The sequence below is a fragment of the Ahaetulla prasina genome, chromosome 15 (assembly GCF_028640845.1).
Source record: "Ahaetulla prasina isolate Xishuangbanna chromosome 15, ASM2864084v1, whole genome shotgun sequence".
In the NCBI taxonomy this organism is placed as follows: Eukaryota; Metazoa; Chordata; class Lepidosauria; order Squamata; family Colubridae; genus Ahaetulla; species Ahaetulla prasina.
In genome coordinates this window covers 14,710,045-14,725,398 of record NC_080553.1, presented here as the reverse complement: position 1 = coordinate 14,725,398, position 15,354 = coordinate 14,710,045, and the positions used below count along the sequence as shown (strand labels likewise).

The following is a 15,354-nucleotide window of genomic DNA, read 5'->3' as shown; positions in this document are numbered from 1 at the left end:
GGAGAGGACAACAACAACTGTGGGGTCCTCGGTGCTCACTGAGCTTGGTGGTTTTCTTGCAGGCGTTTCATTACCCAACTAGGTAACCTCATCCGTTCTATACGGGAGAGGGGTTTGCCCTGATGCTGTCACCTAGCTGGGTAATGAAACGCCTGCAAGAAAACCACCGAGGTCAGAGAAGCACCAAGGAAGCCCACAAACAGGGCATCTTTCTGCCGCTTTAAATTGGGAGGTGCAAATAATAATAATAATAATAATAATAATAATAATAATAATAATAATAATAATAATAATAATAATAATAACAATAATAATAACAACAACAACAATAATAATAATAAGAAGAAGAAGAAGAAGAAGAGGAGGAGGAGGAGGAGGAGGAGGAGGAGAAGGAGAAGGAGAAGAAGAAGGAGGAGGAGGAGGAGGAGGAGGAGGAGGAGGAGGAGAAGGAGAAGAAGAAGAAGAAGAGGAGGAGGAGGAGGAGGAGAAGGAGAAGGAGAAGGAGAAGAAGAAGAAGAGGAGGAGGAGGAGGAGGAGGAGGAGGAGGAGGAGGAGGAGAAGAAGAAGAAGAAGAATTTTTAAAAAATGCCAGTATACCTATTCCAATAAATGAAAAAATTGGGATAACACTCGTCTCAGGAGTTTTTTTTTATTTGCAGTTAGGTTGTTCTGGAACGCTGAAAAACCTTTTTCATGAGCTTTGAAAGTTCACCGGAGGTTTTTGAACGGGAAACGGGCCGTTTTCAAACCTTCTCCCTCCGCTTCAAGCTCAAGAGCTCCTGACCCCCCCCCACACACACCCACGCCCCGAATTTTCAAAAGCTTACCGTCAGCGCCTGGATCTCTTCTTCGGCTTCAGCCGTGGTCTCTTCCAATTCGGTTTTAGCTTCCCGGAGTTGACTTTCCAGGGCTGACCGGGCCGCCTGCAATCCTGAAATCTGGGATTCCCTCTCCTGGAGGGTGAGCTGAAGTTCGGTAAGCTGTCGCTTCAGTTCCAATTTTTGCTCTTCGTGTTCAAGGCTCACCTGAAAGGAGGGAATTGGGAATGCGGTGAACGCCTGGGCTTTTAAGGCAAGGGTGACATGTAAAATTTGTTACTACCGGTTCTGTGGGCATGGCTTGGTGGTGGTGGTGTTAATGTGATTGGGTGGGCATGGCTTGGTGGGGGGCTTAATGTGACTGGGTGGGCACGGCCAACTTTTTTTTTCTTTTTTACTTTTAAAAGCATTTTTTCTACAACCTCTGGTGGCTCAGCAGACTAAGTCTGCCTGTTATTAACAGCAGCTGCCTTCAATTACTGCAGGTTCAAGTCCCACCAGGCCCAAGGTTGACTCAGCCTTCCATCCTTTATAAGGTAGGTAAAATGAGGACCCAGATTGTTGGGGGGGCAATAAGTTGACTTTGTATATAAATATACAAATAGGATGAAGACTATTGCTTAACACTGTGTAAGCCGCCCTGAGTCTTCGGAGAAGGGCGGGATATAAATGCAAATAAAAAAAAATAAAATTAAAATTTAAAAAAAAACCCTTCGGCTGAAGAGGTTGTAAAAAAAAAATGCTTTTAAAAGCCTGTGATGATCAGGCAACTCAGCTGGGATCGCCAGAGGAAAAAAAAAGCTTTTAAGCGGTTCTGACGATCCCAGCTGAGTTGCCTGATCATCAGAGGCTTTTAAAAGCATTTTTTTTTTTTTAACAACCTCTTCGGTCGAAGAGCTTGTAGAAAACATCTATCTATCTATCAGGACTGAGTCAACCTTGAGCCTGGTGAGACTCGAACACCTGGTAGTCTGCAGAGTTAATCTGCAATACTGCATTCTAACACTGTGGACAATGGATGGATGGATGGATGGAAGGAAGGAAGGAAGGAAGGAAGGAAGGAAGGAAGGAAGGAAGGAAGGAAGGAAGGAAGGAAGGAAGGAGAAAAAAAGGAAGACCACTAGCACTTAGATTTATATACCGCTTCACAGCCCTCTCTAAGCAGTTTACAGTGTCAACTTCTTGCCCCCAACCATCTGGGTCTTCATTTTACCGACCTCTGAAGGATGGAAGGCCGAGTCAACCTTGAGCCTTTCAGGATCGAACTGCTGGCAGTGGGCAGAATTACCTGCAATTCCTCATTCTAACCGCTGTGCCAATAGCACTTAGATTTACAGTATATACTGCTTCACGGTGCTTCCCCAGCCTCTTGTAAGCGGTTTACCGAGTCAGACTGCTGTCCCCAACAATCTGGCTCCTCATTTTACTGGTTAATGCAAATGTGGGAGAAAGGGAACTCCCATATTTCAGCTCACCGTATTTGCTCTAAGCTATCAGAATTAATCTCGGGAAGGCACAGATGATCACAAATGTGCTTGTTGATAAGTTTTGGGTTTTTTTCCTCCACTGCCTTTTGTCTCTGTTTACACCCTGCCAAAACGTGTCTGGCGCTTGAGAAAGAAGACTCGATGCCATCTGATTAACGGGAAACTCAATATGTTTCTTCTGGGGCACAATGCTAGCTTTATGTCGTGTCCCATTCCTCCGCTGACGGCCGGGTCAGGGAAATCCGAATCAGGCGTGCCTCTGCAGCTCTGCCAAAGTCCTAGCAAAGTCCTCAGGGCAGGCAGGAGACCAGAAAGTGACTTCAGCAAGTTATGTTAGACTTTGCCTGACTCAGAGACTGCCAGAAAGCAGATCCTTTATATAGGCCATGGGGTGTGGCTCCATGACTCAGCACTTATCCAGGCCTGCCCCTCCCTTCCTTCTGTTGCCTCCGCCTATCAAGTCTTCTGACGCGAGGGTCACTCCAGTCTGCAGCTGTTGGTAATTGACCTCCCTCAGGCTCACATGCTGTGGAGGAGGGGGAGGGGTCTAGTTGCTCCGTTTGCCTGGGCATGGAGCCAGAGCTGGGGGCTGGAGGTATTTCCTCCTCTTCAGCCTGTCTGGGCATGGAGCCAGGGCTGGGGCCGGGAGGCATACTAGGACATTCCTCCGTGTTCAGAAGCAGATAAGAAGACCCCGGCTGTGGTGAGATCGGACGAGACACAACACTTTAAAAGGTTCTTGCCCGTGTCAATGGAGTCCCTCTAAAAGGACTTCCTCGTGCCCTTAAGCAGGTGCCCAGGCTCCTCCGAAGAGCAAAAGTTCATCAGAAGATTGGGTCTGCCGTGGAAGGAGTCTTTCTAGGCATAGTGTGGATGTCGTGATCCCTCAGATGGAGAGTCAACAGCCCCCAGGTCTGGAGGTGGCTGATGAGGAAGAGAAGGAGGAGTAGCTGGGTCCGGTGCCTGCCACGGCCAAAGAGGTTGTAAACCGGGCTATTTACGAGACCGCCTTCTGCCACCGATAGCCTCCCAATGACCTGTGCGCTCCCACAGAGTGGGCCTGCTCCGGGTGCCATCAGCCAAACAGTGTCGGCTGGTGGCCCCCAGGGGGAGAGCCTTCTCTGTGGCAGCACCGACCCTATGGAATGAGTTACCTCCAGGGCTGCGTCAACTTCCTGACCTCCGAACCTTCAAATGGGAACTGAAGACTCTATTATTTAATCGGGCGGGACTAGCCTAAGTATTTTAATTTAATTTAAACTTAATTTAATTTTAATGTATTAATCTATTTATAATTTTAAATTTTAAGGGTTTATATCGGGTTTGACCGTTTTAGTCAATTTGGCCTGTTAAATATTTCGTTTTAAAAGTATTTTAAATCTGGGATTTATGTGTATTTATGTGTTTTAAATAAGGCTGTACACCGCCCTGAGTCCTTCGGGAGAAGGGCGGTATAAAAATTTAATAAATAAATAAATAAATAAATAAATATTTTTTTTAAAAAAAAATGCTTTTAAAAGTCTCCTCTAACGATCCCAGCTGAGTTGCCTGATCATCGGAGGCTTTTCTTTTCTTTTCAAAGCATTTTTTTTTTGCCTTTCAAAGAAAAAAAAAAGCCTCTTGATGATCAGGCAATTCAGCTGGGATCTCCAGAGGAGTTTTTAAAAGCATTTTTTCCTACAACCTCTTTGGCCCAAGAAAAAATGCTTTTAAAAGGCTCTGACGATCCCGGCTGAGCCGTGCGATTATCAGAGGCTTTTTTTTTTTTACTTTTAAAAGCATTTTTTTGGCCGAAGAAAAAATGCTTTTAAAAGTAAAACAAAAAGACTCTGATGATCGCGCGGCTCAACTGGGTATGGGCCGGGGGGGGGGGAATTTTTGCTACCGGTTCTCCCAATCACCTGCCGCGATCGCTACCGGATCGGGCGATCCAAGTCCGAACCGGGAGCATTTCACCCCTGGTGCCCACCCTATCTGATCTTGTAGAGGACTGGCGGACCATCCTTAAGAAAGGCGGTCCTGCAGAAAATGGTAGTTAATTGGTCGTGCGAACGGTAGGAAGATTCAAACGTTTATTTTTGGTTTACCTCTCTTAACCTCGTCTCCAACTCCAGCAGGCGAGTCTTATCAGTATGGTCCTGGTGACTGATTTTTTCCAATTGTTCCTCCAGTTTATTGTTGTGCGCCTCCAATTTCCCGGCCTGGGTTTCCAAATAAAATTTCTGCTGCCTGAGCTCAGAAATCATCTCTTCTTGGGCTTTCCTAAATAAATAAATATTAAAAAATAAAATAAAATTGGGAGAGGAGAGGGGGCTTGAGGTAGTCTTAACCCAAAGGCCATTTTCATTTGAGGAATGCGGGCGGTCCTCGACTTATGACCACAATTCAGCCCAACATGTCGCTAAGTGAGAAATTTGTTAAGTGAGTTTTGCCCCCGGTTTAATAACTTTCCTTGCCACCATTTTTAAGGGAATCAGTGCGGCGCTGCAGTGGGATCAGAGATCCTTCGGTTGGGCTTCTCTGGCCCTTTCCCGATTCGGGTATTGTTGGCTTGACTGCTGACCAGTTTCACGGTTCTCATACCATTCCTTCTGGAGATATAAAAAGCCAAACTTTTAATCGTGTTTTTTTCCGAGAAGCACTGTTTTCGACCAACTTTGCTCCAAATGATCTAGATCAGTGATGGCTAACTGTTTTGCCATCGTGTGCCAGGAGGGGGTGGGTGGGGGGTTGCGTGTGCGCATGCCCACACCCATAATTCTAGGCGCCCCATCTCCGTGCATACGTGCACGACACCACTACCTCCTGCTCTCCTCGCTCCTGGCATGCGATGGCCCGGTTTCGGCCTCCAGAGGGCCTCTGGGAGGGTGGGGAAGGCCGTTTTTGCCCTCCCCAGACTCCAAGAGAGGTTCTGGAGGCTGGGGACAGTGAAAAACGGGCCTTCCGGTCAGGAAATTTCTCCTTAGTTCTAAGTTGTTTCTCTCCTTGATTAGTTTCCACCCATTGCTTCTTCTCCTGCCCTCAGGTGCTTTGGAGGATAAGTTGACCTCCCCTCTTCGTTGTGGCAGCCCCTCAAATATTGGAAGACCGCTATCATGTCCGCACACACACACACACAAACACACGTCCTTCTTTTCTCTAGATTGGCCCTAGCCAGCCTAGTCCTTGAGAGGTTTCTCCCAGGATAAAAGTAACTGGCCCACAACTTGCAAGATTTTAGATAGAATAGAATAGAATCTATTGGAGGTCTTCTAGTCCATCCCCCTGCTTAGGCAGGAAACCCTACACCACTTCAGACAAATGGTTGTCCAACCTCTTCTTAAAAACTTCCAGTGTTGGAGCATTCACAGCTTCTGGAGGCAAGTTGTTCCACTGGTTAATTGTTCTCACTGTCAGGAAATTTCTCCCTAGTTCTAAGTTGCTTCTCTCCTTGGTTAGTTTTCACCCATTGCTTCTTGTTCTACCCTCAGGTGCTTTGGAGAATAGCTTGACTCCCTCTTCTTTGGGGCAGCCCCTGAGATATTGGAACACTGCTACCACGTCTCTCCCTAGTCCTTCTTTTCATTAAACGATATCGCGTGTAATTTCTGATAAAGATGCCAAGACCGCACACACCCACTTGGCAATCTTTCTGCCTACCGACAGACAAGACAGACAGAGAGAATGCAATTAGGGGAGATTCAAAGATGTTCTCTGCGTTGGCGGTTCGGGCCTCTCTCTGCTTCCAAATTCAAAGGCGCATCAAAAGGAAGGCTCTACACCATGAGTAAGAGGCTTGGTAAACTTCTCCAACTGGGTGTGAGTCAAGACAAGATAATAGCAGCATTTACGCTTACATGTTTCTCTGAGTAAACAGGCTGCTGTTTGCTGCCAGCTTGTTCGCTTCAGACAGTTCCACGATTCTCTGCTCCAGAGATCTAATCTTCGAATCCATGGCATTGATCATCTAAAGAAAGACACATATTTTTCCCCCATTAATACAGCTGTATTACACTGTATTATACAGTGGTGTTCCAACCATGATGGATTTATTCAATTTCTCCTGCCGCCCACTCAACCAATTGAGTCTGGGCGGGTTTAAAAATGCTCGAATTATAAAAACAAGTTTAAAAAACAACCCCATTAAAACGGTAAAAAAAAAACCACCCACGAGGTTAAATAAATACAATCGGGAGCCATAATGATTCATCTACTAAGAGTAAAAGCTAAGACAGGGGGCCCTTCCGAGCCCCAGGGAACACAGTGAAATATTTAAATCAGCTGTGTCCAATCTTAAGACAACTTTAAGACCTGTAGATTTCCAACTACCAGAATTCCCCAGCCAGTGAAGGCTCAGCTCCATCTAGTCGTCCTGACTCCATGAATAATTAAATGTAAAAGTTCCCCTCGCACATACGTGCTAGTCGTTCCCGACTCTAGGGGATGGTGCTCATCTCCGTTTCAAAGCCGAAGAGCCAGCGCTGTCCGAAGACATCTCCGTGGTCATGTGGCCGGCATGACTCAACGCCAAAGGCGCACGGAATGCTGTTCCCTTCCCACCAAAAGTGGTCCCTATTTTCCTACTTGCATTTTTTACCTGCTTTCGAACTGCTAGGTTGGCGGACGCTGGGACAAGTCACGGGAGCTCACTCCGTGACGCGGCGCTAGGGATTCGAACCGCTGAACTGCCAACCTTTCGATCGACAAGCTCAGCGTCTTAGCCACTGAGCTTGATGAAGGTATCTTTTCTTTTATGTACACTGAGAGCATATGCACCAAAGACAAATTCCTTGTGTGTCCAATCACACTTGGCCAATAAAAAATTCTATTCTATTCTATTCTATTCTATTCTATTCTATTCTATTCTATTCTCCATCCTTCTCTTCTCTTCTCTATTATTTATTTGTTCACATTTGTTCACATTTTTCACATTCACATTATTCTATTCTATTCTATTCTATTCTATTCTATTCTATTCCATCCCATTCTAATTCTTTTCTATTCTTATTCTATTCTATTCTATTCCATTCCATTCCATTCCATTCTATTCCATCCCATTCTAATTCTTTTCTATTCTTATTCTATTCTATTCCATTCCATTCCATTCCATTCTCATTCTATTCTATTCTCCTCTCCTCCCCTCCCCTACTTTATTCTATTCTCTATTCTCTTCTCTTCTCTTCCCTTCCCCTCCCCTCCCCTATTCTATTCTCTAATTCTCTTGTTGTCTTGTTGTCTTGTTCTCTTATTCTCTTCTCTTCTCTTCTCTTCTCTTGGATAAAAACCGTCCTACAGGTAACCCAGCCCCAAGGCCAGGTAGGGCTTTCAAGGTGACAAGGAGCACTTCGAACTGCACCCCGCGGATGAAAATATCGGAAGGGTTGTGAGGCCTTTCTCGCCTCTAGAAGGAAACCAAGGCACATTTTCTCGAAAAAGCTGCTTCCCCAAACGTTTCTGAACATTTCCCGAAGTCTTTTCTAGTTTTTCTAGTTTTTCTTTTTCTGAACATTTCCCGAAGTTTGTTCGTGGAAATCACCAGGAGCTCTACGGGAATTGGGGGCCCAAATCTTTTCCAACTCTGCTCAAAAATATTCTACGGGGGATTTGGGCTCGGCGGGCAAGTCGTTGAAGCACACCACGGCTTCCCGACAGGAGGCAAGAATCCTCCACAGCTCTTCCGCCCGAGAAACATCGTTGATACTTTGCAATATTGATATGACAATTATGGATGTTTAGCTCACGCTAAGCCGGGGCAAGTGACAATGTTACGCATCGCGGATGTGACTAAGATCACCTACAAGCAGCCGGGTGAGTCAATATCATTGAAACACAGCGCGCCGTAGCTCAACCACAGCCCCGCTTACCGCTTTCTGTTCGGCAAGGACTTTGCACTTTTCGTGAGCTTCCTCCTCGTGCTTCCTCAGCATGTTTTCCAAAGCATCTTTGTCGGCTAGGTCTTTCTTCATCTGGTTATCCAGCACCTGTGGGGGATTGCGGAAGAGCTGGGGTTTCAGCAGGTTATGACCGGTTCAGGAGAACCCGTAGCAGAAATTTTGAGCAGTTCGGAGAAGTAAAAATTCTGACTTTCTCCCCCCGCATTTATTCTCTGACTCCCGTGTCCCAGCTGATCGGGAGGAAATGGGGATTTTGCAGTAACCTTCCCCTGGAGTGGGGAAGGAATGGGGATTTTACAGTATCCTTCCCCTGGAGTGGGGAGGAAATGGGGATTTTACAGTATCCTTCCCCTGGAGTGGGGAGGAAATGGGGATTTTACAGTATCCTTCCCCTGGAGTGGGGTGGGAATGGGGATATTACAGTATCCTTCCCCTGGAGTGGGGAGGAAATGGGGATTTTGCAGTATCCTTCCCCTGGAGTGGGAGGGAATGGGGATTTTACAGTATCCTTCCCCTGGAGTGGGGAGGAAATGGGGATTTTATAGTATCCTTCCCCTGGAGTGGGGAGGAAATGGGGATTTTACAGTATCCTTCCCCTGGAGTGGGGAGGAAATGGGGATTTTACAGTATCCTTCCCCTGGAGTGGGGAGGAAATGGGGATTTTACAGTATCCTTCCCCTGGAGTGGGAGGGAATGGGGATTTTACAGTATCCTTCCCCTGGAGTGGGAGGGAATGGGGATTTTACAGTATCCTTCTCCTGGAGTGGGGAGGAAATGGGGATTTTACAGTATCCTTCCCCTGCCACACCCACCAAGCCATGTCCACCAAGCCACACCCACAGAACCGGTAGTAAAAAAATCTGAAACGCACCACTGGATTGTGGGAACGAGGACACAAGGGGGCCTCACTTTTAGGCCTGTTGACATTCAACCGAAACTTGGGTTGCCTTAAGCGCATGATGGCGAACCTACGGCACGTGTGCCCAAAAGTTTGCACGCGAAGTGTCAGGGTTCTGATGAAGACGGGCCACCAAACCCCACACCCCTACATGCCTTCTAGATGTTTCATCACAGGAGCAAAAAACAAACAAACATATGATTGAGCTGAGGAGGAGGCTGGCATGCCCAGCTCAAAAGTCAGGGCTACTTAAGAGTCTAATTGTTCAGTTGCCTGGAGCTTTGGACATTATTTGGCGAGAGTTTCATTTGATCCTTTCTTCATATTTTCTGCCTGGGTCAGCCTGACATCGGAATAGCTGCTCAAACAGTTCACCATGGCAATTTGGGCCCCATCCTCCTCCTTAACAATCACTTACAATTTCTTAAAAGCTCTCGCTGGACTTTCCCAAGGATTTCTTAACAAAGTCAGCGAACACAAAAGTGGAGGACGAAGGGGGAAGAATAGATAAAGGTAAAGGTTCCCCTCGCACATCTGTGCTAGCCGTTCCTGACTCTAGGGGGCGGTGCTCATCTCCGTTTCGAAGCTGAAGAGCCGGCGCTGTCCGGAGATGTCTCCATGGTCATGTGGCCGGCATGACTCAACGCCAAAGGCGCGCGGAACGCTGTGACCTTCCCACCAAAGGCGGTCCCTATTTTTCTACTTGCATTTTTTACCTACTTTCGAACTGCTAGGTTGGCAGAAGCTGGGACAAGTCACGGGAGCTCACCCCGTTACGCAGCATTAGGGACTCGAACCGCTGAACTGCCGGCCTTTCCATCGACAAGCTCAGCATCTCAGACACTGAGCCACCGCGTCCTCCCAAATCGTCTGAGTCAGTTTTCTTAGTTTTAGAAGGGATTCCCCTAACATTACTGAGCTTTTCATTTTGCACTCAACCGGGGGGCCAGGGTTGGTTTTCTGCCTGGGTACTGAGGTTGTTGAATGTTTTCAGCCGGACGGCTGCGGAGCGCACAGCAGCCAAACAGTTGCATCAAGAGAAGGACCGCAGCTGAAATCCTCCCCTTGTGTTGTGTATTTCAAGTGTGAGGTTTTGTTTGTCGTTTAGCGCAACAGCTGAGCTAACTGGGCAGCAAAAAAAACCACAACGGTGTGTGGTTGCAATTTACAGTTTGCTGCACAATTTCAATAGGTTACTTTGGGGGAGGCAGTTTTCGGAGGGCTCAAAGAGGAAACTACGTTGTGTGTGTGTGTTTGTGTATGTTTCTGTGAGAGAGAGAGAGACATCTCTGTCCTTGATTCCCATCCGTTGTATGCCACTTCGTTTGTTTTGGAACTCAAGTTCCTCCAAATTTGTTCTAAGAGCCAAGCTGGCGCAGCAGTTAGAATGCAGTAATACAGGGCTAACTCTGCCCCACAGCCAGGAGTTGAATTCTGATGGGCTCAAGGTTGACTCAGCCTTCCATCCTTCCAAGGTTGGTAAAATGAGGACCCAGGTTTTTGGAGGCCATATACTGACTCTGTAAACCGCTTTACAGGGCTGTGAAGTGATATATAACTCTAAGTGCTATTGCTTTTGCGGTAGATGATAGATAGATTGATAGATAGATAGATAGATAGATAGATAGATAGATAGATAGATAGATAGATAGATAGATAGATAGATAGATAGATAGATAGATAGATAGATAGATAGATAGAGATAGATAATTGATAGATAGATGATTGATAGATAGATAATTGATAGATAGATAATTGATAGATAGATGATTGATTGATAGATATTTAGATGATTGATAGATGATAGACAGAGACAGACACTGTGGTGGCACAATGGTTAGAATGTAGTATTGCACGCAAACTATGCCCACAGCCAACAGTTCAATCCTGATGGGTTCAGAGTTGACTCAGTCTTCAGTCCTTCCCAAGGTCAGTAAAATGTGGACCCAGATATGCTGACTTTGTAAACCGCTCGAAGAGAGCTGTAAAGTACTATGGGACAGTATGTAAGTCTAAGTGGTATTGCTTTTATGAGAGAGAGAGAGAGAGAGAGAGAGAGAGAGAGAGAGAGAGATGTTTTCGTAGATTTTCATGGGTATAGGTATGCAAGTCTTGGCGTATTCGGGTCTTTTCCCATGTAAGGTTGAGAGTATCTTGGTGATGTTTTGGTGAGGTCCCATTATCTATCTATAGATACATAGATAGAGATAGATGATAGATAGACAGACAGACAGACAGACAGAGAGAAAGATAGATAGAGATAGATAGATAGATAGATAGATAGATAGATAGATAGATAGATAGATAGATATACATAGATAGATAGATGACAGACAGACAGAGAGACAGATAGAGATAGATAGAGATAGATAGATAGATAGATAGATAGATAGATAGATAGAGATACATAGATAGATAGATGATAGACAGACAGAAAGAAAGATAGAGATAGCTACATAGATACATAGAGATACATAGATAGAGATACATAGATAGAGACAGATGATAGACAGACAGACAGAGAGACAGATAAGATAGACAGAGATAGATAGATAGATACAGAGAGAGAGAGAGAGAGAGAGAGAGAGAGAGAGAGAGAGATCGATAGAGACAGATACATAGAGATAGGTAGATAGGTAGGTAGGTAGGTAGGTGGATGGAAGAGGCTGAGAGAGGGCTGTGAAGCGATCTAGAAGTCTAAGGGCTCTTGCTATTTCCTTTCCTTTCCCAACTCAATGCAGCAGGAGGAGAAACGCAACCTGTCTCCAGGGGATCAAATCCACTTCTTACTTTGAGCCTTTCTTCATACATTTGTTCTTTCTGCTTCAGATGCAGCTCCAGGTGTTGGGCCGCCAGCTGAGCTTCCCTGTGTTTCTCTTCCAGTTCCTAGGAGAAAAGGTATTTTTTTCAGCATCTCGAACTCAAAGGGGGAAACCTGCAGCAGCGCACCTACATAGCCCTACACACACACACACACACACACACACACACACACACACACACAAGCACGCACCAAAGTTCCAATTTTTTCCTCCAGGTCTTTTTCCGTTAGACCCAAAGGGAAAAATAATCTGGTTTCATCTTAGATCTCCAAAACCTCCTGCATTAAAATATGAACTGCGATTCGGAAAGCCGCTCTTGATAAGGGAAGTGGCTACACGCGTCCGTTTCTAACTGACTGCAGGACCCGACAATTCTCCTTCTGCATTGCACATGAATAAATTACAGGCCCGTATTGTAAGGCCGAAGTCTGGATATTGCTCGATGCGAAATCGACGGGCCCCAGGATAAATGTTTTGCGGGATCCAATCTGGGTCGCTAGCTGGAACCAGAAGGTTTTTGCTTTCCCGAGCTTTCGGATTCGTGCTGGAACCCATCCTCGGGGGAACTTTTCCCTAGCAGAGTCTATGCGCTGTTGTGTGTGTGTGTGTGGTTTTTTTTAGAACGGCACACAATCCGTTAGAGAGAAGTTCCCTGAGGATGGGCTCCAGCACGGGTCCGAAAACCTGGAAGACAAAACCTTCTGGCTTCGGCGACCGACCCAGGTTGGATCCCTGCATTCATCTGATTAGCAGATGAACGGAGTTGGAAGGGACCCTGTAGGTCATCTAGTCCAACCCGCCCACCCCACCCAAGCAGGAGACTCTACGCCATTTCTGATAACGGGGGTACAGCCCATAAAGAATTATACGAACACTGTTAAGTTATAATGCCTTGGTAAGGCCACACTTGGCATGCGGCGTCCAGTTTTGGTCACCACGATGTTGAGACTCTAGAAAGAGTGCAGAGAAGAGCAACGAAGATGATTAAGGGTCTGGTGGCTAAAACATATGAAGAACGGTTGCAAGAACTGGGCATGTCTAGTTTAATGAAAAGAAGGACCAGGGGAGACATGATAGCAGTCTTCCAATATCTCAGGGGTTGCCACAAAGAAGAGGGAGTCAAGCTATTCTCCAAAGCACCTGAGGGCAGAACAAGAAGCAATGAGTGGAAACTGATCAAGGAAAGAAGCAACTTAGAACTAAGGAGGAATTTCCTGACAGTGAGAACAATTAACCTGTGGAACAACTTGCCTCCAGAAGTTGTGAATGCTCCAACACTGGGAAGTTTTTAAGAGGTGATTGGATAACCATTTGTCCGAAGTGGTGTAGGGTTTCCTGCCTAAGCAGGGGGTTGGACTAGAAGACCTCCAAGGTCCCTTCCAGCTCTGTTATTCTAATTCAAGTTTTCTTTTTTAATCACAGACTAGCACGCAATCTCTCCGCAATCGGCTTAAACATATATTCGAAGGCAAGCCAGCAGCAGCGGCGGCAGCAACCAAACCCCCATCGTGACCCATTTCCCACAAAACGGATAGATCTTTCCAGAAAGTTAAGAAGTGCAAGTTGAAAGCCGTTGCAGACTCCGGGGCAGAGAAAAAATCACTTGAAATCTTCCTTCTCCGGCAGCTCCTACTCAGCTGCCCCTACCTCTGTTGCCATAGCAAGCTGTCAGCTTCCACCTACACGGCTAAAAGCCCAGGGAAAACATAAAAGACTCGCAGCGCTTTCTCTTGTTTGAGGGCTGTTCTTTCTCCTTTTTTGCTTCTGTTCTTTGAAGTAGATCCCAGCTCGAGCAGTGGCTTCCTTTTGAGAAAATGTTCTCCGGCTGGTTTGGTTTTTATGGATGGATGAAAACCGTTCTCAAACCCCATTGGCCGCTGGCGATTCTCCAGAACAGAGAAGTCTTCAAACTTGACAGCTTGAAGACTTGTGGGACGTCAACTCCCAGAATTCTCCAGCGAGAATTCTGGGAGTTGAAATCCACAAGTCTTAAAGTTGCTAAGGTTGGAGACCCCTGGTCTAGAACATCAGTGCACAACCTTTGCAGCTTGGCAGCCAGGGTTGGGGAGAGAAAGAGGGGAACCGGGCCGCGCGAGAGGCGGCTTGGCCCACGCGGGCACACAGCTCGACTTGTGTGAGCCGCGGCCCGGCACACGCAAACATACAAACGCAGCTTGACTTGCGTGAGTGGAACTGGGCGCACCTGTGCACCCGCGCTAGCACGTTGCTCGTGCACGTTTGGTTGTGCCACGGCCCGCTGCTCGTGCGGCTTGATTTTGAATAGGCCACAGCCCGGACGGGAGGTGGGGGGGGGGTTGGGGACTCCTGATATAGAGAACAAATTAAGGCTCCTTTGACCCAGGATGAGAGGGTTTGCAGGAACCGATGGGCCAAAGAGGGGGGAAAAAAACAGCCAAAGATAGATAGGGATGGTGGCTATGAAGAGGCACAGGGGAAAAACAGATAGTCCTTGACTTACGAAAGTTCGGTTTGGTGACCATTCAAAGTTACAATGGCGTTCGAAAGACTGATGCAAAGTCGCGTTTGCAGGCTTTGTAACTGCGAGGTCGCCAGAAGCTGAGGCAAGAAACGGGAACTCAACCCATCCCATAGCGCGCAGGTCTCAAACTGCCAACTTCCTTTCAGTTGACACGCCCGGCGTTTTAACCGCTGGGACACACCACACAAGAGTTGTGCGGCGGGGGGGGGGAGGGAAGGGGGGATCATGAGGAACTGGACACAAGTTACTTTTTCCCCAATTTCATTGTAACTGGAGTAGCCACACAGCGAGATAGGCGGCAAATTACACTGAAGAAAGGAACAAACTGACTTTGACGGGTCGCTAAAGAAACGGCCGTAAGTCGAGGACCACCTGTACCTGCCTATCTGTGCGCATATAAATGGGTATTTGGGCCACCTATCAACGCGGGGCCGAAGAACTCTAACCAGCTTATCCTTCGTAAGAGCGAGAATCCTAGCAAGCCGCAATTACGGGGTTCGCGTCAGCCGATTATTTCTGGAGAGGAAAGAGTTAAGGTGATTAATTCGGTCCTTCTCCAACACGGGAAACCCAGCAGATTTTCGGGCCACGGGCGAGATTGCCAAGACTTCTCCAGCTTGGCTTTGCAAGGCTTCATTGTCACGTAACTCCGACATATTGGTGGGCAGGGAGTTTACGAAACACCCCTTTGTGGGAGTCGGGAGCGTCTGTTGCGGCATACTGGAAGCCGAGGTTCTTCCGCGGGAAGCAGTAGCACCACAAGGAGCAGCTCGGGGGGGGACGCTGTGGGAAAGGCCCTGGAGGAAATTGGGGGCTGAAAGGGGGGAATTGGAGGACTCCCGGCAGAAGGCACGAGGTTGAACTGGAAGCGTCATTCTTTCTGGCCGGTTCAAGAATTAATTAATTAATTACATAATTCTTTCTTTTCTTTTCTTTCTCTTTCTTTCATTCGTTTT

At 46.8% G+C, this 15,354-nt stretch overlaps 1 protein-coding gene across 1 annotated transcript in view; it reads right to left on the bottom strand.

Annotated features, from left to right (window-relative positions):
- CIT (citron rho-interacting serine/threonine kinase) overlaps nt 1-15,354 on the bottom strand; it is a 127,407-nt gene that overhangs the window by 58,397 nt on the left and 53,656 nt on the right. Inside the window, exons 19-23 of the mRNA XM_058158309.1 lie at nt 11,867-11,962; nt 8,149-8,265; nt 6,142-6,251; nt 4,393-4,567; nt 828-1,025 (exon numbers count right to left, since the gene is read on the bottom strand). Of these exons, the coding sequence (XP_058014292.1) occupies nt 828-1,025; nt 4,393-4,567; nt 6,142-6,251; nt 8,149-8,265; nt 11,867-11,962 (696 nt within the window). The remainder of the gene's footprint in view (nt 1-827; nt 1,026-4,392; nt 4,568-6,141; nt 6,252-8,148; nt 8,266-11,866; nt 11,963-15,354) is intronic.